At 36.2% G+C, this 25,614-nt stretch overlaps 1 protein-coding gene across 3 annotated transcripts in view; it reads left to right on the top strand.

Annotated features, from left to right (window-relative positions):
* Positions 1-470: 470 nt before the first annotated feature.
* VRK1 (VRK serine/threonine kinase 1) overlaps positions 471-25,614 on the top strand; it is a 32,289-nt gene continuing 7,145 nt past the window's right edge. Inside the window, exons 1-13 of one of the 3 annotated variants that reach the window (XR_008437653.1) lie at positions 506-588; positions 5,799-5,957; positions 7,427-7,482; positions 11,662-11,731; positions 12,129-12,216; positions 13,651-13,759; positions 13,900-13,992; positions 14,999-15,131; positions 16,421-16,541; positions 17,418-17,476; positions 18,326-18,504; positions 22,437-22,530; positions 24,579-24,639. Coding sequence is in view for 2 of the 3 variants with exons in the window: in XM_053980995.1 (XP_053836970.1) it covers positions 471-588; positions 5,799-5,957; positions 7,427-7,482; positions 11,662-11,731; positions 12,129-12,216; positions 13,651-13,759; positions 13,900-13,992; positions 14,999-15,131; positions 16,421-16,541; positions 17,418-17,476; positions 18,326-18,504; positions 22,437-22,530 (1,279 nt within the window). In the remaining variant the exon portion in view is untranslated. Of the gene's footprint in view, positions 589-5,798; positions 5,958-7,426; positions 7,483-11,661; positions 11,732-12,128; positions 12,217-13,650; positions 13,760-13,899; positions 13,993-14,998; positions 15,132-16,420; positions 16,542-17,417; positions 17,477-18,325; positions 18,505-22,436; positions 22,531-24,578; positions 24,775-25,614 lie in introns of those variants that run through there. The other 2 variants (XM_053980996.1, XM_053980995.1) reach the window with 2 other exon arrangements.

The raw sequence follows: 25,614 nt of genomic DNA, 5'->3' as shown, positions 1-25,614 counted from the left end.
TAGTTCACCTGGTGGTGTTCGGTCATAGGCTGGATTCGATGATCTTTTCTAACCGAACTGATCCCGTGGTATCAGCTTGACAAAAGCCTTCCCAAACTTATTACAGCGTAAGAAACCAAGGTTTCTTGTAACTCTCAAAATTGTTTCACTGAAAAGAGCTGTGAAGCACTAGAACAGGCTGCCCAAGGTAGTGGTGGAGTCACCACCCCTGGAAATGCTCCTCAAACATGTGGATGTGGCACCTAGGCACGGTTTTGCGGTGAACATGAGTTTTAAAGGTCCTCAACCTAACCGACTCCATAACCGTAAGCGACTTCAGCTCTTGGCCAATCTCGGGCCGCGGTGCCTCTTGGGAAGTGTAGTCCGTGTCGGACCCTCCTGCGGCCACTTACTACGGCTTTGGACTACACTTCCCAGCAGGCATCGCAACCAGGGAGGGACGGAGGCGGCGGGCCGCGCTCGGCGGACCAATGGGCGCGGGCGATGCTGGGAGGTGGCGCCGGGGCGGGCGGGCCGCCTGGGGCCGCGGGCAGTGCGGGAATTTCGGACCGGGAGGAAGGAGCGGCGCCGGGCCCGCTCGCGCAGGAGGTACTTGGAGCCAGAGGCTGCCTCTGGGGCGCAGATGTTTGGGGTTTTTTTTAGGAGACGAGTTTTAGGGCACTGTTCCGCATCCTCTTCGCCGTGCCGAGCATCCCCGGCCCTTCTGGCGGATTGCGGGCGGTTTTCCCCGCTTCCCTCGCGGAGGAGGCCGGTGGTACCGCGGGGCCCGCCCGAGCCTTGTTCCTCCCCAAGGGTAGGGAAGGCGCCTTCCCTTCCTTTCCCCTCCCTCTCCCGGCCCAACCCGTGGCCGGCAGGGAGGGAATGGGGGCAGTGGGGCAGAGCTCCCACAGCTTCACCCGTGGGGTCTGGGACCCGCCGTTCCCGGCTGTGGGCTCTAAAGCTGCCTTCGGTGGCAGCGGCCTAAGTTGTTTTACTTCCTGTTTTTTGTTTTTTTAGCACTAAAGCTAGGCGGAGGAGGCTGAGTAAAAGCTATGCTCTGTGCCACTTAGAGCTTCGTCACCTTCGGGATTGTCTCGGTGTGGCATCACCTTGGCTGGGAGGCGTTCCTGAGTTTTGCTTTAAAGTTTTTTTTTTTTTTTTTAATACAGGCCTACATTACAAAAAACTGTGATTTTAGGATCAGGGAAGGCCTGCTGTGTAAGAGTTGAGCTAAGCTGCTTTCTGTCATTGTGGTTTTTCTTCATTTCCTATTTCTTGCAATTTGGCTTCCTTGTTTAAGACTTCAGTAGTTGCAGACAGGGTAAATTCTGTTGTTCTCTTTGGTTTTTAATTTGTGCTTAAGCACTCTGAGAACTATAGGCTTTTATTAATTTATAGGGACTCCATGGACCCTTTTTATGGCTAAGAAAAATACAAAAGCTGTTGTGAAGCTTCCTGTAACTACTGATGTGTCAAAGGGCTTGTGCTGTCATCTGAAGGAATAAGCTGTCCACTAAATTCATAGGGGTAAACCCTAAGTGAGGTAGATTCCTGGTGAATTTCTGAGCTGATGATTTTTATACAGTGTGCTAAATTATCAAAAAGTCTTAAAGTGTCTCACTCACATGTATTAGGTATTTGCAGTTGGTATAGAGGTGAGGTGATTTGGAGTGACATGATTTGGTACCCTTACAATGCTCACTGTTTTTTATTGCAACAACTGAGTGATGATTAAAATTTTCAGAAGAACCTTAAATAACCTTAAAAGAAACTTAAACAAAGTAATGTATTCTTGAGAAAGCAATTTAAAATTAGTAGCACAGTAATTCCACTTGTAAATGACTGTTTCCTACCTCTGAACAAGCTGCATTCTGAAATATTAAGTCATCTTGGTTTATTTAGCAAAAAAAAAGCAAAAAAGGCATTTCCTTGGTCAGCTATGGTGCTGTTGTGGTTACGTATTTCTCAGTAATTGTGGTCCACCAATGGCATTTATTAATTTTGTCTAAACAGAATTTTAAAAAATTTATTAGAAGAGAACCATAGTGCCTCTTCTGTAAGTGCCATTAACTGTCCAGTATCTTAATCAGCAGCTTAGGTTGGAGAGGTTTTCACAGACAATGATCAGCCAGTCACAAAATGTCTGATTTATGCAAGAAAGTCTTTGTTCGCTGTTTACCTCACTTGGTGTGACAGCTCACCAACACATCATTTATTTTTTGTGCTGCCCCTCCCATGAAACAGCTCTACAGTTTTCAGGAGTCTTTAAGCATCATGTTCTGTCTTCCCTACTCCTTGAGCAAAAACTTAGTTTTGTTTTCTCCCCGTCTTAATTTTTTTTTTTTTTTTGGCAGACATGGATTTCTTGCTTTGACTAATGAACAGTTTTAATGATACCTAGATTTCAGGTCTTGCTGGAACTACCTGCTCATCTGGGAGCACAGGTCACCAGCATGCCTTCTCTGGGTTGACAATGAAAATACATCCTACTAAGATAAACAACTGTAAAAATTACAATTTCCAGAGAATAAAAGAGGAGGATCCGGAAGCAACCAGTTTGACTTGAGACACAGCAGAAATTCCTTCAAAATAAAATTTCTTTCAGAGTTTTGTCGATAGTGAATGGCAACAAGAATTGAGAAGTGGCTATTCATATTTATTCTAAGAGTTCAAGTATTGCTTAAGTAGCAATCGTAGCAGGCAACATTTGTAAAGATAACACCACTGATATGCAGACAATTTTGCATCAATAGTGCTATCTCAAGTACAGTGTATTCTGTTTCTTCCAAGATGTTTTATTTGGTAGAAGCCTTTGTAGTACTGAGAGGCTTCTGGAGAGAGTTTAGACAAATAGACTTCTGTTATTCATACTTCTTAGTAGGAAAATCTTTGTTTTGAGCACATTGTAGCGACATAAAATGCTGCTGTTTACAATCATGCACCTTGAATATTGTTCTTGTCAGGCACCTTAGCTAAGTAGGGTCAGGTCTGACACTTGAATGATAGTACAGTACTTGACATCCATGGCACTGTTTCCAAGGACTTTAGCATGATTGCAGGAACTAATGAATTAAACTTCACAATACCTGTGGATGGAAAATATTTCCTTTGTTGATGGAAAGAAATATTGAGAGGAAAGTTTAAGATTTTTTTTTTTTATTATTATTTTGGAGGGATGGTGGTGGTGAATTTTTAAAAGTGATTTTAGGGAGAAGTAGATGGCTTTATTCCAGTTCTGCAGTGTACAGTAGACAGCTCTATGTCATGTTTGTGGGTGCAAAAGTTTCCTGACAAACCCCTTGTGTTTACTGTATTATGATTTGAAAAGCATACAGAATGATAGAATTTGTACTACATTTTAATTGCCTTTTAAATTTTTTCTGTTTTTTTTTTTTTCTAGTTCTAGCTTTTCATGTAGAAAATTTCTGCGGTGTCCAGGTGTCTTTGGTGTCAATCAGTAGAAGATATTTGAATGGATTTATCCAAATAAATGTGAAAGCATGTGCAGCCATTGCTTAAATATTTCCTAGGGTAACAGCTTTTTTGCAAGAGATTGAGTGCTTAGTATTGTGCATGCTGCCCATTGCAAGCGATCAGTGTTTGGCACCTATGGCCTACTGATAGTTTGACCAACTTGTAAGTAGGCACAGTGCCATGTTAACAGATGGGTATGAATACAGACAGCCAAGAAACCATGTATGTGTATCTAGTGTATTTGTTAAGGGCAGGGTTCCCAGCTGGGGACGTTCAAACTTATGTCCATTTTGAATTTTTGCTTTTATGGATAAAGGGAAGTTGTCATTAACAATTTTTTTTTAAATAAATACCTTCAGGCATACAATTATTGACCATGTTAAACAAAATAAGCGGGGGTGTGGAAGAGGGAAGCACCAGCTCTTCCTTTGATACTCTTGAGGAGCTATTTTAAGTAAATTTAATTCCTTTTCAAGCAAGGCTGCTATCAAGAGTCTCACTGTGAATGTCAAAGATGTGCAGTGTATCAATAGGTTTGTTTCACAGGCTTGCTAGCCTTATTGTATGAGAGGCTAAAATTTTTTCTTTTGTGAGCAACAATCTGTCTAGCATTCAAGCACTTAAGTGCATCTGTCCAAGTCTTGCCCAAATTATTTGTAATAACTCAGAGGTCAAGGGGGGGGAGGTCCTTCAAACCCTCTGCATGGTTCTTATATTGACAATAAATTGTTTCTTAGCTTGAGGACAAGTATGCTTATTTTGGATATGTTTTGGTATCTTTTAGATGACAGTGTGTGTGATCTTGTCCCACATCTGAGTCACTGGGCAGTGCTGCTGATTTTTACACTTTCTTGCCTTATCTGAGTCAGCTTTGGGGCTCTAGACTTCTGGTTTGTTTCATTAGCACTTCTAATGGTTTCAGTCTGCCCTTTGTTTTAATCCATTTCTGGGTTTAGATGTCCTGTGAAACTGCGTAAAGGTCTGCAGTGATCTTTATGGCCTGCTCTTGTAAGTGATATCAACACGTAGGCTTTTCTACTTCTCTGTTCCTTCTGACACTTTGACACCATTGCTTTCTCATTGGTTTGGTCTTATCTGAGCTGGCTGGAATTGTCTTTGGTGCTTGAAAGTCTCATTTTTCTCCTGTAGAAAATCTGGAGGAAGGATCTTCCTTCAAGACAGTAAACTATGTATCACCTTGAAGATTAAAAAAAAGAAAAACAAAGGGATGTAGAGAGGAGTTTCTTGAAGATGCTGTGGATAATGATGTGGATAAATCTAGTCTTAAAAGTTATGTGCAAGATGTGTCTTGACTGTAGGGGAGAATGTTACTGTATAGAAGTGGAAATATGGAAAAGTAGTGCAGAATTAAAACATCCTGTTTTGTGATAATGATAAAGCTTGTAAAATGTAGGGATTGATAAATACCAATATCTTCCTGTGATGTGAGTATTTCATAAAAGTGTTTTGTTGAAGTTTCTCGTTTAGATATAAGTAATGTATTCAGATGTGGTTCTATGACACAAAGATTCTTCTCAAATTAACAAGGACCCTAAAAAAAAAGAACTTTGGCCTGGAATTATGCACCTTCTTTTCTGTATTTGTGCATGTATTGAGTGACTGTGGTCGTCTGGAGACTGCTTGCTGCCAGAGTCCATTACTGTCTCACTAGGTTCTTTTAGATGTTCCGTGTATAAAGGATGTAATATTTAATACCAAATTTACTTATTTGAAGATAGTTGATGCTATGTGAGATTTCTGATTTAGGAGAGTGATATAAAATATACTGAAAACAATTAAATTGGTAAGTTACACTTGGCAAAATATAGCAATTGCAATACACAGTTCAGTCATGGTACTGATTCTCATTACTGGTCTCTGTAGTATGTGTTTTTTACAGCTGAGAGGAATTCCTCATATCATCACTGAAGACTTGCAGTTTTTCAATATACAAGTTTAACTCTAGGAAAACTGATGAGCTTTATTTCATGAATTTACTTTTTTCTAAGTTTAGACCTGTGATTTTTTTGAGGTTGATCGAATGTGATAGATTCTGAGATCTTTTTAGCATGTATTATGCAAGGTCTTGTAATAACTTTCTCTTGTGAAGATTTTTGCTGTCAAATTTTTTTGTGATGCCTGGAAAAATTAGTTGTTTCTCACATTTAATTTATGCTGATGAAACTGCTTACTGCACTTCTTTTCAAGTTTTGTAGTAACAAATTAGGGCTTAAACAACCCATTCTTTTTTTTTTCTTTTTCTAACAGATTTCTATGTAAAATAAGTTGGATCAACATGTAACCTATTTTTTTTTTTTATTTTTCCTTCCCTTCACTTTCTCTAGGGAAAATGCCAAATAAGAAAATGGCTGGAAAAAGAGCCCCTGCAAAAACGAAACTTGCTGAAGTGTTTGGTCTGGGGGAAGTTCTAGCAGATACATCAAGAAAAGAATGGAAATTAGGTGTCCCTGTAGGGCAGGGAGGCTTTGGACGCCTATACCTTGGTAAGTATCTTTGATAATTCTTTAAAATGGGGAATAGATGTTTATCCCTATTCAAAACAATGAAAAGCTGACCCTAAGTTAGAAATATGAAGTGTCTTCACGTGATCTTTTCTACTAGGACCTTAGCTTGGGTCATGGTGTTGGAAAAGAATGACAGAAATAGACAAATGGTCACTTCAAGAACTAGTTTTATGAGTTTCCAGTCATAGTTCATTCTTTTTTTAAAATCAAAATCTGTATTATATTTTAGCCATGGAAAGGATAGTTTAGTATTTATTTCAATTTGAATTTTGGCCTGGCTGAAAGACTGGATTTTTGCATGATTGTCTTTATAATTATGAATTCTGAACTGAAACTGTCAGTATGTATTATCTGGAGGCTACTGGTCAGCCAGTACTTGGACTGGTTTTGAATTTGGTATTGCTTTTATTTTTTCATTGCCTTGTGAACTTTTGGCATGCCATATACTTTTTTTAATGCAACCAATGCTAAAAACAAAGTGTTGAACTTTACAGTTTAGAGCCTGAATTCAGGTCTTGTTTTGCAATTCTATTACAAGAAAAACTTCCTAAAGTGAAATAGTGTTCCATACTTAGTATCTCTTTCACTTGGACAGATGAACAGATAAGAAAGGTCTTGAGACTTTTCTGCTTCATTGCCCCTAGTCATTTTTCAAACAATTCTGAAGGGATGGAAGTTAATGTGATCATTATAATATAGTCTTCCTCATCTCAGGGAAAAGGTTGTATTGGATTCATACTGAGTTGGAAAACAGGAAAAAAATCTGTCCTGCTTTTAAAATGAACAGACTGCAGCATAAGTGGGTTAAGGAGGTGGGTTAAGGACCAGTGGGTGGCTTTTTGCCAAAGAAGCTTTCAACTTCTTACTCAGCCTCCCTCAGTGAGCTACTAAATTTACTGGAGTTCCAACTCACTCGAATTCCTGCTTTGTTCAAGCCAAAGCTTTCTCTTTGCTTCCCCATCATTTGCACAAAGCTGTGACCCTGACTGTTCCTGCACTTTGTACTTGCCTAACTTGATGTTCTTCATATCTGTATCTTCTGTCACAAATACCGACAACTTAGTAGCAACAGAAGGTCAATTTTGGGTACATGACATGGCAGCATGGAATTTTTTTCTTCTTTATGTTCACAAATGTGTATGTTTATAGTAGTCCTAGAAAGCAAAAGAAACACTATTGGATAGGAAAAAGTTACTGGATAAAAAAAATGCCTTCCTTTAATAAACTGTCTGTACTCTTCAAAAAGAAAGGCGTATGCAAGAATGCAATATCTGTATTCAGTAGCCTTCATGTATAGCATGCTTCTCTTACCAAAGGCTAAGGTAGTGCTCTATGTTCTTGTCAGCACCTAGTTACTTTGTCGTATGTTTGTCCATCCTGCATAACAAGTGAGTGTATGCTGTGACAGTTTCCTCTCCTACTACTAATAAAAGCTTCCTTTTTAACAGCTGATGTTAATTCTTCAAAGTCGGTTGGCAGTGATGCCCCTTATGTTGCGAAAGTGGTAAGAGAGCATTTGAATCTTTACTTCACAACTTGAAAATATTTGTTCTAGAATAGAATGTGTAATTTAAAATATCTTCTGAAAATAATGCAATTGCAAAGTGCTGTTTAAAATTAAAGTGTGGGGATACAGAGTAATGCTGCTAAGAATCAGGTTGCCTATGTATGAGGATCATCATAATGGAACATCAATGGAGTTGAAAAGGATTCATTAAATGGATCACATTCTGTTTCATTTGCTTCCTATAAACAACACAGATACCACCAAATGAATGAAATCTGTCTAGCTTTTGGAGAATTTCTGTGATTCAGCAGTGAGTCTCTGTGAACTGTTGCTCACCACTGGATGTTGATAAACTGACAGATGGCTTGTGACTAGAAACAGCAAAACTCCAACTCCTGAGGTCTCCTCAAAGTTCTTTAAATGTCTTTTCATAAACCACATACGTGTTCTAATTTCTGTTGAACTAAAATGACAATGACATATTTTTTTTTAACCTAATGATTAGAGAGAATAAAAAGCATTGTTGATAGTTTATTTTAGCCCATTGTAGCAAATAATCAAATTCTTATTACTTGAAATTTTCTTAAGGTTTTAGTCAAAAAGAATTATTTACTTGGATTTGGCTATTTCTCTTCCTAAGGTGTAAAGTATTTTTTCTTAAATTTTGCCAAAGTATTTTGTATAGATATGGTAAGATCTTACAAAGTCTTAGTAAAAAACAAGGGAATATGGGAATAGTCATAGTAGATACAGGCCCTTCATTTTCTTGGTGGCAATTCTGTTCCTGCAATAACAGTAAATGCCAGAAAATTGTACACTGTAAAAGATTAGTTTTTCTGTGCAGTTTAGAACTGCATTGTTTTAACATTTTATTTATTAAGCTATATGATGATTCTGAAATACCTTGCTGCAGTAGCCAACCACTTTGTGTATATGTTAGTGCTTTTAACATTTGTTCCTGAAACTATAAGGTTAGGTTAAATTGGAGTAAAATACATTTTGGTTAGTATGTGCCTTTAATCTTGGTATTTACATCTGCTGACTAAAGGGAGATTCTAGAATACTGGTTTTGATACTGTTCAGACACCCCAAGGTACAGTTTGTGATGACCCTCCCTCTGAAATGTTTTCCCTTGCTGAAAAAAGCAGTGCTTACTAAGCATATGTCAGACTGCCACACTTTCAGCAGCAATCTGCTGCTGCCGCCTTAGGTGTTTGTGGGCAGGAATTCCAGACAGACCAGGAGCCCCAGCCTGCAGTTGTGTGGAGGCCAGCCTGTCCTCTTGAGGGTGGGGATGTCCATTGTGCATCTGTTTTAGAGGCAGATAACAGCAGTGGCTTGCCTGGGAGAGGCAGTGGCTTCTAATTACTGGCTCCTGCTGAGTTTGGACTGATGCGGAAGCAGAGAGCCATTTAACTTCCCTGGAAGAATCCAGTTTGACTTGCTGAGGAAACCATCAGATATGCATTATTTATGCTGTGTGTAATTGCTGTCACCCTCTTTTCCTGAGTTTGAAATCCATCCATCTTCTTCTCTCCACTTTGGGCTCTTAATATAAGAGTTGCCCCAGCTTTTGGGTTGCTCCTATGCTAGATTGACTTTGTTGCAACATTTTGTAAGTACCTCCATTGCTAATATCCCAGATGACAACTCACTTTTAATTTGTCTTTCATAATTTTGTCTTTATGGCAATAAAGAGTAGCCACAGTCTTTGTGCTAGCCTCACAAATGACCCATAACATATTATGCCTCTACAGTCTGGTATAGCACAACTACAGATAAGAGCCCATTTTCTGATGCCTGGGTGGATTCTAGTTTTTCCATCAGCTGAAGCAAAGTGGTTAACAGCTTTGAACAATTATTAGTGTTTAACAAAATATGTGCTTCTGTAGTAACGTTCTTCAAATTAAGCTATTAAAGCAGGATGGAAATTGGCTTAGTCTTTGACATATCCTCATAGTATTGATGTCTGAGCAGTATGAAATGAATCACAGTTTTTATTAAGAAAAGAAATGCTTTTTAACATGTGGACCTTTCAGATGTCATTGTTCAGGAGTGGATGCAGGGTTTAATTACACTTCATTACATTGCTGACTGAAAAAGATCAGAATTCTTAAAACACTACTTGAAGTTTGTTCGGTTTTGACATGTACTCTATAATCTTTAATTATGTTATCTTTTTGAATAAGACTTTAATTTCAGTTTTATAAGTCATGTATTTAGAATGACCCTGGGCATAAATCTGTAGAAATTTGTGTTTGCACTCTTTCTGGACTATTATGGCAAATATTGGATGCTGTGTAAGCTTTTTTAGCATCAAATATGCATTTATCTATCTGTAGGTAGAATTAATGGTATTGTGGGAAAACACCTTCATAGTCAACATAAAGATTTGGCTTATGGTTAAGTCATTTATCCATTCTCCAAGTATGAAAATATAGTGGGTTTTTCTTTTTGACCAGAGAAAGATGTACATTTTCAGCACTGAGCCATAAATTTTTGTGGAATAATTTTTTTATGGGTAAATACTGTAAGAATTTTTAGCACCTATTTTTTTTGCTGTATTTTAGTAGGCAAACAACATTGGTGAAATCTATGTAAATTAAATGAAAATCATATATGAGAATTCATATTCTAATAAATTAGGGTATTGGTAGATAATGCTACACAGGATCAAGTGAATAGGTCAAGTAATGTGTGTTTGAGGTAACTGCAATAGAAGAACTAAAATATTTAAATCTTCTCCTCTGCGTATATAATCTCTGTTTTGCTAATTTGTTGTCCATTGTGGATGAATAAACTAACTGTGAAAGTAAATGTGCACGTACCAAAGTTTGTTTGTGTTGATCACACAAACTGTCTGGTCTTTGCTTTTGGGTTTTTTTTTGTGGTTCCTCCTCACAAGGAGAGGCCAGAAAGTTGTCTTGGCTCCGCTGTTTATCAGGGCAGTGCTGCTGGAGAAAGTGAGGTGGAGACAGGCAGTTGCTTTGTAATAGAGTGTCCAGGCCTGGGAGTGGTGCCCAGGCTGGGGCTGTCTGCTCCCAGCGTGTCCCGTGCCCAGCCGAGCCTCCGAGCCCGCGCTCAGGGCGCTTTGGGCTCTGCATTGCTCCAGTGAGACTGGACAGCAGCGAGCCTCTCTTAGCTCAGTGCGACACTCTAGCAATTTGCTGGATCACTGCATCTGCATTTAAAAGTTAAAATTAAACCCATTTAAGATTGGTGTGTATCTAATGTCATGTGATTGTATTATTCTTGAGGTTCTTTTCAAGTAATTGCATATGTTTTGTTATTTTTTAAGTGTAGGATATACCAAAATGGGTATTTTCACAGAGATAGAATGAATTTGGATATATATGAGTAACTAGACAAAAATAAATTGCTTAAGCTCATCTCAAAATCAGTTACTTAAAAATTACAAGAATTGAGATAATGTTTTTTTTCACTTTTTTCTTTACCATGTTCTGGAAATGTAGAATCAAGATAGTTGCCCAAATGCTGTTCTTTTCAAATCTTTGGTGTTTTCATAGGAATTTCTCCCTTGAACTTCTAATACATGGTTACATGTATTACCGTGGAACCATTACCATGGAACCATGTATTTCAATGGTTCTTGGAAATGGAACTGAAATGTACTAAATACAAGGTATTTCTGAAATCGAAATAGGTGTAGTTCTTATAATTCAGAGAAATTTTGAAATCCTCTGTTATTTTTATTTTGGTCAAATAATGTGTGAAGGGAACAAAATGCCTTATGTTCAATAAGAATTTAACTTTTGTTAAAATTTTTTCATTGAATCATTTCAAGTGTTATTTTAAAATCACTAAAGGCTACTACAACCGATGCAATCCAACTGTAATCTGGAGAATCTGAGATAACATGTTCTCTGCTAAACTTCTGCCAATAATTGTTAATATTTCTATACATTTCAGTTAATTTCTTATTCTTTACTCTTTTGCTGTGGCATAGTATTTTTTGATACCCTTAATGTTAAGCCATTTATAATAAAAATAGCTTTTAGAGCTAAATTTCTTTTATAATAAGATATTCTAGTGAGTTCATCAGCATCAGGTAGAGCATTTGAGGGAGGGTATGTTTTTATAGGGTGAATGGTTCAGCTTTAATAATTATTAGGCATTAACACAGCAGTTTTTAATGAATTTTAAATTGTCTTAAAGGAACCCAGCCAGAATGGACCTCTTTTTACTGAGTTAAAGTTCTACATGCGAGCTGCTAAGCCAGATGAAAGTAAGCAGTCTATTAAAATGTTTTTAATGACCTACAACCGTTTATGAAAACAGAGCCTGTAGAAGTAAAGTAAGGTTGAACTTTGAGAATCTCTTCAGGTAATTTTCAAAATAATTTTTAAATTATTGAAATTGAATTCAGATATACAGTAAATTAGAGGGTTTTGGTAAGAAGTTCTTTGTAGTTCTGTTGGTAGTATTGTTTAAATTTAAACTTGAGTCGCATCTCTGTCCTTACAATGGATATGTGACTAACTTTCCTGTATACTTTGCATATACATTTCCATGAAATAAGCAGCTCACAGGTATGCAGAAACTGTAAGTGATGTGACTACTCCCTTTTTATGTAAGTCTCTACTCATGCAAATTCATGAACTTAACTTTATTTGTATTTTCAGTTCAGAAGTGGACTAAGTCCCATAAACTGAAATATTTAGGTGTACCAAGATATTGGGGTTCTGGCTTGCATGAAAGAAATGGAAAAAGGTGAATATATCTTTTGTTGACATATATTGGAATTTATTTCATCCACAAACATTATCTCTTTTAGCCTAAGTAAGAAAATACAAGGTGTATTTTCTGCTTATCTTCGTGTTGTTAACTTCTGCTACAAATTTTCATGTGCATGGCAAAGGTATGTTTAGGAACTGTGAAAATAGATACATTTTGTTTGTATTATGTTTGTTACTCCTATTTGTGTTTGTTACAGTCTTTATAATTGAGATTTCATTCATTGTGAACGTTGCTGTAAAAGAATGATGCTATTTATGTATATGTGGTTTAGAAGCTTTTTATATTGTAATTAAAACAAAGTCAATTTCTAATGTACAAGTCCTGGAATAATATGACTCAAGTTTTTCTTGTTGTGTGCACTTAAAGTGTATTTTCACTCGCAAATATTAAGGATTTAGTGGTCTCTCAAATCTCTTCTATTTTCCGTAGGGGTGGAGCTTTTTCTGGCTTAATCTGTGAGCTGGAATAATTGCTAGTCTCATGTTAAATTTCTTTTAAGTCTAGGAATAGTTTTTAGTATTGTTCCATGCCAGGAAAGGTTTTTGTTACTTGGTCTTTGATGCTAATGCCTGCTTATGTAATAGTCCTTGTTTCCTAGTGGCCATTCTCTAAACAGCTGTGCTGCAGAGGAGTCTTAGCAGTTCTCTGGCAGCTTGCAGTAGGTCAGGCTTCTTTGTGTGGCTCACTGCATAGAGCCGTCAGGGTGGATGCCTTAGTGTGTCAGAAATATTGGTGTTTCAATAGATTCTTAACTGTAAAACTAACCTAATGTAAAAACAAAATTCATTTTGAGAGCAAAAGTAAACATAGCATTTTTTTTATCATGCAAATAAAAGTGACTTCTCATTCAGTGTTTGGTGCATTAATTTCTTTAATATAGCCACTATGAACTCTCATGGTTCTAGAACCAGTTTGGCTATAGCAATGGATATCAGGACACCTCTGGCAAGTGAGAGGCTTTTGTTGTTAACAATAGGTCAAAAAAATTTTGCAATAGATTTCAATAAAGGAACATTGTAAGTGAACATGTTAAATCACTTAGCCATTTATAAAATCTAAAAAATGTATTTTTGTAAGTAGATGATGCTTCATTTTGCCTATAGTGAGTTAGACAATAGGGATGGTTTTTTTCTGTGAGTACTTGTTATTTTGTTGCATGATTAGAGTATAGAGCAATTCTTTTGATGGATGAACATTTGAGTAGCTGATGTGAAAAAGGTAAGAATTGAGGTACAGTGTTAAAAAAATGTTGTATTTCAAGTATTTCCCACACTTTCTTTTGAGAGAGACGTATTCAATCACTAATTAGTACAGTTAACACACAAATAAAAAATTTTCTCTAAGTACGATTCAGTAACTTTGCTGGTTTTTTGACTTTGATATTTTTTCCCCCCTCCTCGAATTTAGCTATCGATTTATGATAATGGACCGATTTGACAGAGATCTCCAGAAGATGTATGAAGAGAATGCAAAACAATTTTCTCATAAGACTGTACTACAATTGGGCCTGAGAATAGTAAGTTTAAAAAATACATTTTGTTTTCTCCATCTGTCTTCCCTGTGTAAATGTCTCATTCAGTCCCACTTTTGTGCCGAGTCCAGGTCCTCTGGTGGGCAGACCTGGGTATTGCATTTACATGACTTTTGTTTTGTTAGCTTGATATTCTGGAATATGTCCATGAGCATGAATATGTGCATGGAGACATCAAGGCCTCAAACCTCCTTCTGAGTTACAAGAACCCTAATCAGGTATTTATAATGCATTTTCCTCCTCATGTTTTAAACCTTCTATTTGACAACAATGAAAGTGTTTTGAACTTGTGAAATCTAGCAGAAGCTCATTTTTAAGAATGCATATGGTAACATTATTTCTGCTTGACATCTATATCTAGTTAATATTTTATGATTTCTTAATGCATTTTGCTGGACAGTTATCAATTGATTATTTGGCCTAAATAGTATTCTAGAGAAATTCTCGAGATTAAAAAAAAATTGACTCACAAATAGGTATTTGCAGGTGGAAGCCTAAAATTATGTAGCACACTGGTAAATTATGTTTGCCTGTCTGCATTGTTACCTCTTTGCTTTGTTCAAGAAATCCATCAGATAAGTGTTCTGTTACTTGGAAAAATTGGTCTTTAAAGTGTTGATTGTTCCACTTGATTTGTGGAAGTCTTTCATTTTTCTGCATTTTTAACTCTCTTTACTATTCAAACAATGCATATTAGAGTTTCAAATTATGGTTTTGTTCTTGCTCAAATGTTTTAGCTTGTGCAAGATGTAAAATAATAAGTAATTTCAGTTCTCTTAAAGTAACTGTGTTGTTATTGAGAAGTAGTAGTATGCAGTATTGTTCAAATGGGTCAACTGACCTTAAAGAGGGTAGCACAGTGAACGTGTTTATAACTGTATGGACATTACTTCTTTTTTTGCTTGTTACTTGGGTTTGTTTTTCTTTTTTTCAATCTCATTTTACTGGTAATAACTATTGTACTGTACTTGCCTTCTGTAGCAGCAAGAAATGACTTCCAGATCAGACTGCTTTATGGAAAACAATGAAACCTAACTGACACATTATTTTCAAATCATGTGCGTTAAGGTTAATAAAGTACTGCGAATCATTCACAGTTGAACAACTCACGATTCTTAATACTTTCAAAGAAGTTGTGAGAATGGTTGAGAGTTGCGTTTATTAATTGTGTATTTTTTGTACTTATGGTTCTTTAACCTTGGAATGCTTTGTGGAAATTACTAGGTGTACTTGGTGGATTATGGGCTTGCCTACCGATACTGTCCTGAAGGAGTTCACAAAGTATATAAGGAAGATCCTAAAAGGTGCCATGATGGAACTATTGAATATACCAGTATTGATGCACACAAGGGTGTGGGTAAGGATGTAAAACTCCACAATAGGCATTTGCATATCCTTTTTTTAAATAAATGACTTTACAAAACTCAGTGCAGCAAATAAACCAGGTTTCTGATTCTAAAAAATATGTAGGCTTTTTCTTTTTTTTTTTTTTTTTCTTTTTTTTTTTTTTTTTTTTTTTTTTTGTTTTGTTTGTTTTTTTGTGGGGTTTTTTTTTTGTTTTTTTTTTTTGTTGTTTATGGGCTATGCTGGCATTTTTCTTTTTTTCTATTTACTAACTTTTATTAATTGTATTTTTAATGTAACTTTCTTAAGAGCTCCTTAATTTATAAAGATAAGAGGTTCAGCATATTGCTTTTTAATAGCCAAGTAGAAATAGAATAGTGCTTTTGAGATCTTGATAGAAAAATAGGTCCTGGTTTTAGGAGAAAAATCGTTGCTGTTATCAGTGTGAAAATATTTTTTATTTTAACTCAAAAAATGTAATTTAATTAATTAATTATGCCTATAGTTGCTGAACATCAAAAAACAAGAAGTGAGAAAAGGTTGAATATGTAAAGGACAGGTTTATGTCTGATTAATCATTGAGGATTTATAGTGAATATCAACTTCATTTTCTTACTTCTTAAATTTTGCTTTATTAGCATAAGAGTGTTTTCAGCAAAAATAACAGTTATTGAAAATGATTGTATAATTGAGCATGCTTAAAGCTGAACATAACCAAAGACAAATTGATCTGCCAATTTATATTTCTATTGTAGTCTGTGATCCCTTCATATGTGAATTGTTTTGGTGGGTTTTTTTTGTTGTTGCTTATTTCTAGGTGAGGTTTTTTTGTGAAGGCTTTGGGATCTGATCTCATGTGGTCCTTTGTTCAGTTTTCAGGCCACATAAAATAATTCAGCATTGTAGAATATTTTTGGGGGAGGTGGGGGTTTCAGCACTTTTACCTTTTTATAGACAAAGGGAAGTAAAAACTATTTTGAACTGAAAGTCAATCACTTCACTAACTTGTTCTATTTTTTCCACAACTTGAGTACTTAAAAATCTTCCCAAATTGGGATAACTGCAGCATGTCATGTCTTTGAATAGAAATTGATAAAGGGCTTGAAAATGAAGTGATCTTTCCAGATGTAGGAACAATGTTTTTTCCTTCCTAGCTTTCCTGCTAAAATAAAGACATAAGTAACAGATACAGTACTGTTAGCATTGTCTTAACTTATTTATAAATTTTTACTGTGATTAAACTGTGTGTACTTTATTAACTAAAGTTATGGTTGGTTCTTTTGTATATGCATATATATTTAGCACCATCAAGACGTGGTGATCTGGAGATCTTGGGTTACTGTATGATTCATTGGCTTAGTGGCCATCTACCATGGGAAGATAATTTGAAAGATCCAAATTTTGTCAGAGACTCAAAAATCAGGTGAGAAACTATTTGTTTTCATTCTTTTTTGAAAATAAAAATGTCTTTCTGTAGAAATGCTTTGTACTTTGAGTATGTTTCCTTTTGGTGAGTAGCTCTTGTTTTGTATACCTCTAATTTTCCTTTTGTGTCTCATGTATCCTTGACATGTAGTTAAACTTCACTTGTAGTGTTCTGCTGGTTTCTTTTGCAAGTGTGAGATGTTTATTTTTCCACTGCAGTATTGGCACTTTAGAAATTGCCATGGTGAAGCCAAAAGCACTCTTAGCAGGATGCAGGTAACCATCAGTCGTGCTTTACAGGAAGAGAATTGTGCAGTGTGAGTCCCTTTAACACCATGCTCTCATGCATGTGGCAGAAATGAAGGTTAAAGGGGAATCTTAAATGCCTTTGAGCATCATTCCAGCTAGAGCACTACTGTTACAGGATTTTAAAATTATTTTTCATTTTGTCCTTCAGCCCCAATGTCAACATGCCTTCATCTTCCCCTCAACCCAGATCAGCCTTCTCGTGCCACATATTTAATATGAAGAGAGCTGTCCCAGTGCAGTAGTTTCTGTCTCATTAACAAATATTTGTAATTTGGCTTCCTTAGCATCAGTATGTGAGGGTTGAAAATGGACCAGTTCTTTTTCTTCAGTCTTCTACTTGCTTTTGAGAATCAAAACCTGTTTCAGATGGCACGTCTGGCATTCATCAGGTTCTCAAATGTGCTGCACACCTACAAATGGCTATACCAAGTCATAACAGAGGCTTATGCAGTAGTGTTTCATGTATCTGACACTGGCCCAAATTGGGTACTTAAATAGTTTATCAGAACAGGACAAGATGGAAAATTCAAAAGAAACAGTAGTTTTGACTAGTTTTGTTTTTCAGATGTAGAGATAATATTTCCATTTTGATGGACAAATGCTTTCCTGGGAAAAATAAACCAGGTAAGAAGAGCAATTTAAAAATACTTATTTACTGAACTTTTTACCTATTTTAATTCTTCCGTTCAATCAGGAACAATGAAGTGGCATGAATTAGATTGTTGCTTAACAGAAGTCTAGACCCTTATTTTGGCTGCAGTTAGTACACTAACAGACACTCTGTTGTTTCTGGTTAAGCACAGTATTAATTTCATTCAAACACGAGATGTGTAAATTGATTTTTTGCAACTGAATTTTAGATACAGAAATTTAAGAAGTAGTGCAGTCTTGAAGTATAGATTGTTCCTATTTGGCACAGGTGATTTGCTGAGTACATTATTTATTTTTTTTAAAACCGACTCTATTAGAATACACTTTCCTGGGATCTTACTATTTACTTATTTTCAGCTATTCCTGGTGATCAGAAGAGTTTTCTCATTCAAGTGTGACTTGTTTGTTTTTTCAGTGGTCTAATGTTTCATGTATTATTTAGGATATGTTTCAGTCTTGAACTGATGAAGTTCTGAGATAACATTGAATTTCCTTTTCCACATTTTTAAATATAGACATAAGAAATATTATGTAAATAAGCATTCGTTGGTGAAAATTGGCCTATTAGGGTTTTTTACGACTGACTGTTTTCTTCATTGCAATAAGCATGTAAAAAACAGTGATGCTGTCATCACTGGGTAATGAACCTTGGTATAATTTTTTTCTAAAATGTGTAGTAAAGACATAATTATTATGAGTTTATAAATAACCATTTCAAGAACAGCATAAGTAGTGCATGCATAATTTCTGTCTCTTTTGTAGTAAAAGTGAATGATTAAAATGTTTTCAAATAAAAATTAATTGGAGGTGCCATTTCTTTAGATGAAATAGCCAAATATATGGAAAAGGTGAAGGTACTCAGCTATGAAGAGAAACCTGTTTATCAGCATTTCCGAGAAATACTTCTGCAAGGTCTCAAGGCCATTGGACAAAAAGATGATGGTGTGCTTGACTTTGGCTTGGCAGAGAATGGAGACTTTCAAAGAAAACCCGTGCAAAAGGTTTTACTCTAAAAATTCATGTCATCTTTTATTGCATTTGGTTAAGAGTTAAGAGTGTTGGAAGTAGGTGTCATAACTTAATACAGTAGCAAATAATTAAATAGTAAAATGTTGAAGTCCTAGTTACACACTTTATTTTTCTAATTAAACTTAACCAATTGTTAATAAAACTCAATACAGAGTGATGTTTATGGAGGTCCTGTCATAATGGATAGTACCTTAGATAACAAAATTTGTATATCTAGATATAATGATGTTTGAACATTAATTTGGTTAATTTACTTATTTCTTTAAATTGGTAAAACTCCAGATTAATCAAAGTACATGTAAGACTAGTCCAATTTTGTTTCATATTAGTTTCCTTTCCATGACTAATTCACAGCTTAGTTTTAAGTATACATCTTTATGCCAAGTGTTTGTTTCTGGAATTCACATATTGATTTCACTAATCTAATACGTTATTTGTGAGTATTGGTAGGCTAGGGGTATTTTCTTCCTTGTATTTAAGAAGCCTTAAACTCTGGACTTGAATTCCAATTTGAATACAGTATTAAGGACTTTTTAAGCTTTAGGGAAAGTGTATAGTTAAAGCTGCTTATACCCATAAAAAGGTGGCCACATAATGGGACAGTAGCTATCATCTTCTACTTCAAACTGCGTTTATTACTTCTTTATTTACATTTGTTAATAGCAGCTGGGCAGTTTACTAGTTCCTTTAGATGAACCAGGGAACTGAGAATTATAATACAGGATAATAGTACAAGTATGTTGCTTGCTTACTGACATGATCAGCAGTGAGTTAAAGATGGGGGGAAAGCAGGAAAATAAAATCCCTGTAGGATTCTAAAGTCTTCTGAAGATGTATGTTCAGCATTTCTTAGATCTTTTTGCCCAGTAAATAGTATTTTGGCTAAAATCATACAGCTGTGGTCTCTATATTAATATTTTCTGCTGAACTGAGTGTAAAGGTCCCTCCAAAAGTGGAGTTTGATAGTCTAAGTTCTGTTCCCCCTGTGGTTTGATACGGCTTGAGACCTGTATTTTGGGGAAAAAATAATCTGTCTTTAATGGTTGGCTGGTTTCTTTGCTGAGTAAGTTGGCCTGCTGCAGAGCCAACATCTGTGACCTGTAACGTCCTTGTCCAGCAGAGATGTCTGGTGCACATTTGCAATGGAATAAAAACTTCAAAAATCTTGTTTTTTTAGCCTGTATCAGTCAGGACCATTCCCAAGTGGTGGGATAATCCTTTTCCATAGGTTATTACCTCCTGACATCAAATAGAAGCTAGCCTTTCCATTGGGTTTCTTTTTTTTAATATACTTTGAGAACCATATACATGGTCAGCTTACTCAGTTGTCGCAAATATGAAGCACTTAGATAAAACGGGGAGTGCTACTGGCCCACTTGAGTAAGTGTTTTCAGCTGTCTGCTTCATATTTCAGTGGACTTGATGCTACTTCATGCCAGCTACTGCTAGCGTGTCTGGACAGAATAAGATTGATGGACATCATAACCTTCTTCCTTTTGACCAAACACCAGGACAGAGGACTGTTCCTTCTATGCTGGGTTTTGTAGGCCTTGCAGTATAGGCTAGGGTAGAAGATGACTTAGTGTTTTAAAGATGACCTCCAAATTCCTTCATTAAAACTACTCTCCATAGAGGTAATTTGCCATTGATCAGTAGCATTTTGCCTCTGAAAGCCAGGATCTTCTATCACATGCTGAATTTTGTTTGACATGCTTAATGCCTAATTTGAAAAACACAGTCCTGGCATCCATCCTTGAGGAGATTGTGACCTCTGACACAAAATATCTATGACATTTTGTCTCTACTGATCTTTTAATAACAGCAGGTCTTAACCCACCTATTCTTCATTTCTTTTGGTGCAATCTACCATAATATTTTCTTAAAACAGATAATATTTTAAAACCATAATATTTTCTTAAAATATTTTATTTATTTCTTAAATAAATTTGATGTTCTGAAGTTATGGTGTTTCATAGCTAGGAGATAATATTTTTAGCTTCTGTGTAAATACATTCTTAGAATGTAGGATTCTCCTGTGCTATCAGCTAATTGAGCCATGATGGGCATTTATAGGTTATATATAAATGTGGTTGTTCTGGAATCTCAGTCATTCTCAGTACTGATATCTGGGTAAAAGTCACAGATGTTGGCTGTATTAAAAGTTAGGATTTTATTTTCTATATCATGTCTCAAGTTTCCCCAGATGTATGAGTAAATGACACATATTCCACAGCTGTGCTCAAGGTTTTACTTTTTTTTTTTTTCTATATAATAAACATGCTAATTTGTGAGTGTGGTATTCTCTAGTAGTTCTAGACAAATGAGAAGCTAGCAGTACCACGTATTGAAGGGAGTATTTCAAGCTCTAGACTAAATTATTTAGAGCAAGGACCACATTTTAATGTTGTTCAGTGCTGAAGAGTGTCTGGGAAATATTGGGAGTAAAGTAGCCTGGAAAAATACAGATCTTGGTGATTTGTGTTTCCTTCAAATGTTCAGGTTCAGTTGTGCAGGTGTTGCTTTTGTCAGATGAATGCTGCCTGATTTCTACTGCTATGTAATTCACCTGCATCAAGATAAGAAACCACTTTTTATTAAATAAGCTTGGAAACAAGATAAATGTATTTTGCTTTTGCGTAATATATATTGAATATCTGTTTTTCTGATGAGCATTTAAAATGTTTCCTAGTACAACTGGGAGGAATGCATTATCTCTCATATAAAAGCAGTACAGTGCTTAAATAGTCCTCCTTAATTTTGGTCAGAATGAACAAAAGTGTCTGTGTTTATTCCTGCCTAATGCATCACAAATCTGCTGACATGCTAACCTTGGAGTCTTGGCTGGCGGTAATCAGGCCTGTGCACCGGCAGGAAAGATGTACCTAATGCACTCCATCAGTGCAGTTTGCATATGGAAGTTCTCACAGGGGAGCTGCCCTGTGCCAGCTGAGGGTTACCTGCCCACTGCAGTTATTGTATGTAATTATCGAACCAATCTGTTCAGCCCAGCAGGGTTTAGATGGTAATCATGAAGCAACACTTTGGAAAGGAAAGATGTAATGCACTCTCCCCTTCTCCTGTGAGCTGTGTGAAGTTGTAGCCACTTTTAAAGCTGTATTAGTAAAGCTCTAGTCTCACACAATTAAAAAATAAATAAAGAAAAAGGAAAGTAAAACTTCTCCAGTGTTCAATGCTTTTCATGTATGCCTGATGCAGGTCACTTCATCTTTTGCAAAAATCATAGCTTTAAAACAATAGTTTTCCATAACTACTTCAGGAATGCTTTGCAATAGTCACATTAATTGTAATACACAGATAATAAGAGTTCTATCCATTTAGAGGTTTTAAGATAATGTACCTTGAAGAGAGTTCAGATTTTCCAAATACCTCTCTTTGGAACAGAACCCATTGTTGCTATTAAAAAAAAAAAAAAGTACTGTCAGTGAGTATTAGCTGCTTTTGAGCTGTGCAAAGAAAGCCTTAAGATGCGAGGATCCAAACAAACTTGAATTTAATGTGGTGTAATTTTTTTAGAAAACCCAATTAATATGAACTTGGGATAAAATGTTATGTGTTCTTTAAGTTTTTCAGATTGTTCCTTTTGTAACATTTATTCAGTGTATGATAAAAAAACCCCAGATTATGATCACAACACCTCATGTTTTCCTAAATCAAAATTTCAACTGCTAAAGTGATCTGCAGATTAGGGAACTGTTGTTACAAACTGTGTATGGCTTAGTACCAGTATTCTGTGTTAATACATTTTTTCTATGACTGGAAACATATTATAATATATAATATAAAATAAGGAAATATGTTGTGAGGATATTTTCTGCTTTACATGGTCTTTCCTGCTCTTGAGTTCAACTGCTATTTTTTTTTCTAATTTTTTTTTTTTTTTCAGAAAAGAAGTAAGGCAGCAGCTGCAGCCAGTGAGAGCACTGAGGCAAAAATGGAAGATACAGGAAGTCCAAAGAAAAAGAAAGCTGCTATTTCTAGTAAGTCAAAAGATTGTTCTGACAGTCACATGTACTGGTGTGGCAGGATATCTTGGCTAAAGTCCAGAGCCTCACACAGACACTTGCTCCCTTCCTCAGTGGGACAGAAGGAGAAAATAGGATGAGAAAACCCATTAATTAAAACAAAGATGAAGATTTTTACTGTTTACTGTTTTGGTCAAACCAGATTCAACTTGGGGAAAATAAATGTAATATATTGCAAATTTAAAATAAATTTGCATAGCAACAAACATTAAAACACCTTTCCTTCCCCTTCCCCCAAGCTCAACGTAACTGCTTCACCCTAAACTCTACCACTCTTCTTGTTCGGGGTCCTGGAGGGGAAGTGTGCTGTGGTGTCTGCTGCTCCTTCATCCTTACATTTTCCCCCTCCTCCAGTGTGGGTTCTCTCTTTTGGGTTGCAGTCTTCCAGTGACAAAAAAAAAAAAAAGTGGCCCAGTTTTTTTCAGGAAATGCCCATTTTTTCCAGGTTGGGCTCTCACATGAGTTGCAGGGGGGATCTCCTCCATTCTGGGTCCTTCCTGAGCTACAGGGAATATGGAATGGAATACCACTTCCACCTCTGACTTTGGTGTTCTGTCTGCTCTTTCCCACTCTTCTCCCTGCACTGCTACTCCCTTTCTACCTGTCCAGTGATTTTTTTTATCCTTTCTTAAATCTTTCCACAGAGGTGCCACAAACAAATTTGGCTCAGCTTTGGCCTACAGTGGGTTTGTACTGGAGCCAGCTGGAAAGGGCTGTGTCAGGCACAGGAGAGCACCTGGCCTCTCCCCACAGAGGCTAGCCCTGAAGCTGACCTCAGCTTACCAAAGCCCAGTCACATAAAATACCCAATAGAACCTTTAGCAGTTCAAGTGCTTTTGATCTTTTGCAATTTCTTTTTAGTTTAACTTTATTAAATAAAGTTAAAATATTTCAACTTCCTATGTAAGAAAGGATTATGCTCCAATTAAGTAGTGCCCAAAGCTGATGGAATTGCTAAGTGACAAAAATTGGTAGCTGAACCAATTTATTTTCATTTTGCCATTGTTCATTCTCTGCACATTCTCATTTTTGTCCTCCTGTCTTGTCCAGTTCACTGTTAGAACATGCTGACTCCTCAGGATTCCTTTGCACATAGTGTTAAAGCCAAGGGCTAACAGTAGCAGCTTCCAAAAGCAAGCATGTTTAAAGTCAAGGAAAGGATTATCTATAAGGATAGAAAATGCTGAAGCTATTATTTCAACATAATTTGGCATAGTTTCAGTGCAGTATGGAAAAAGTCATGGACAGATAAAGTAGGATTATTGAAAATCCAATGTGAGAAATCTTCAATAGATCTGTATAGGGAAAGCTGATAGTGAGTGTCCAGTTAAACTGCTTTATGGATCCAACCTTGTAGTGCCTTTATGTGAATGTGAACTGAATTCAAGTAATAACAAAGATATTTTTCCTAAAGAATTTTTGATTTAGAATTTTAAGTAAAATACCAGATGTTGTCTGTGGTCAAATAGTCTAAAAATAAAGTAGTAGGACTGAAATCTACCGTAAAACAAATCTTGTTTAAAAATGGTTTGATGGAGCATTGCAGGATGGGAAACTGTAAGCTTTCAAAGACAGTAATAATATTGGTGAGTTCTGGATTTACCCTGGTATAACTTAAACTGTGTGGCACCAAGGACAAGGAATGAAGCTAATGTTATTCCAGGAGGTGACTCTGCTTTGGTCATTTTCAGCTGTTCATATTAGAGAATTTTAATCATTAAGACCAGTGATTATTTCTCTTTTTTGAATGTGTATTTATTTACTTATTGATTTCAATTTATTATAAATTCTCTAGTCTGTCAGTAGCTGAAAAACTATTACTTGGATTATACTTTCTTTCACAGCAATAGAATGATCTTACATGATGCTGATGCAGTTTTAGCATTTTAGATATAATTTAAGACTTTAAAACAAAATACTTAATACAGTTAACTATTTTCTGTGATTTGATGCACATACACAGAACATACTTTCTTTTCTTGTATTGTACTACTTTTTCCTAGGATTGTAAATTGAAATTCTTATAGAAGGAGATGGAAAATAACTTGAAGAATTGCAATCCAGGTGGTGACATCAGCTTTTTGTAAACAATGAGTTTTATTCAGACTAAGTAAAGGTATTTGGGAGGCTGTATAGATTTTCAACATAAGCGTAAATGAGAAAAACTTGCTAGTTCAATAAAGTTACAGATGAAATGGCTCTAATTTCACCTTTTTACACTACTCAATTTAATGAATACCAAGTAGAGGGAGTATATAAAATGCTTTCAGGTGAAATGTGATAACATGTACTTACTCATTTGGTTCTCTCCAAATTTGGAATTAAAAACTTTACCAACTATTACATGATTCATAAACCTGTGTTGAAGGAAAGGGCAACTGTTTCATAATCTTTTCTGATTCTGATGCTTTTATAGTTTGAAAAGGGCTGATTATTATAGAAATACTGAAAACTGTGTTTCCAAATCTGACTAGTTTTGTGTTACCATGGACTTGTTTCTCCATTAAATAGTTTTCCCTCTGACTTAAATCCTGAAGTTCAGTAAAATGGATATTTTCTTGATACCTCTTAGTTGTACAATTTGAGGTTGAGTTATATAGGAATGCTTTAAAAGTTGCTGAAATTCTATATTATTGGTTTCTGAGGGGCCTAAATATGGTGGAATGGTGGATGCTCTTCAAGTATTCAAACAACATCTTGTAAGTGTTTCAACAGAAAGCAATAGCAAGAAGAGCTGTGCAGCCTCTTGCTGTTCAGCTCATCAGCATTAGCCACATCTGACTATGCAGTTTGTCTTGTCCAGTCCAAAAGATTAGTTGTCCCCAAAAGATCCTGCTCAGCTGTGTGGCATTTTGAGTACCCTAAGGTGCTCAGTGGCCATAGGAAGTCTGCCAGTATTGAAGTCTGCTGGGGCTGGGGAGCCCCCAGACTTGTAGGAGAAGAAAGAATGGCACTGAGAAAGGACAATCATCTGGAAATTCTTGCTTCTGCTGTCAGCTGCCCTTGGTTGTTCTCAGTGTAAGAGTGGCCACATCAGAT

The sequence above is a fragment of the Vidua macroura genome, chromosome 6 (genome assembly GCF_024509145.1).
Source record: "Vidua macroura isolate BioBank_ID:100142 chromosome 6, ASM2450914v1, whole genome shotgun sequence".
Classification (NCBI taxonomy): domain Eukaryota; kingdom Metazoa; phylum Chordata; class Aves; order Passeriformes; family Viduidae; genus Vidua; species Vidua macroura.
The sequence above is the reverse complement of the archived record's forward strand: the minus strand, read 5'-3'. Positions and strand labels throughout refer to the sequence as shown.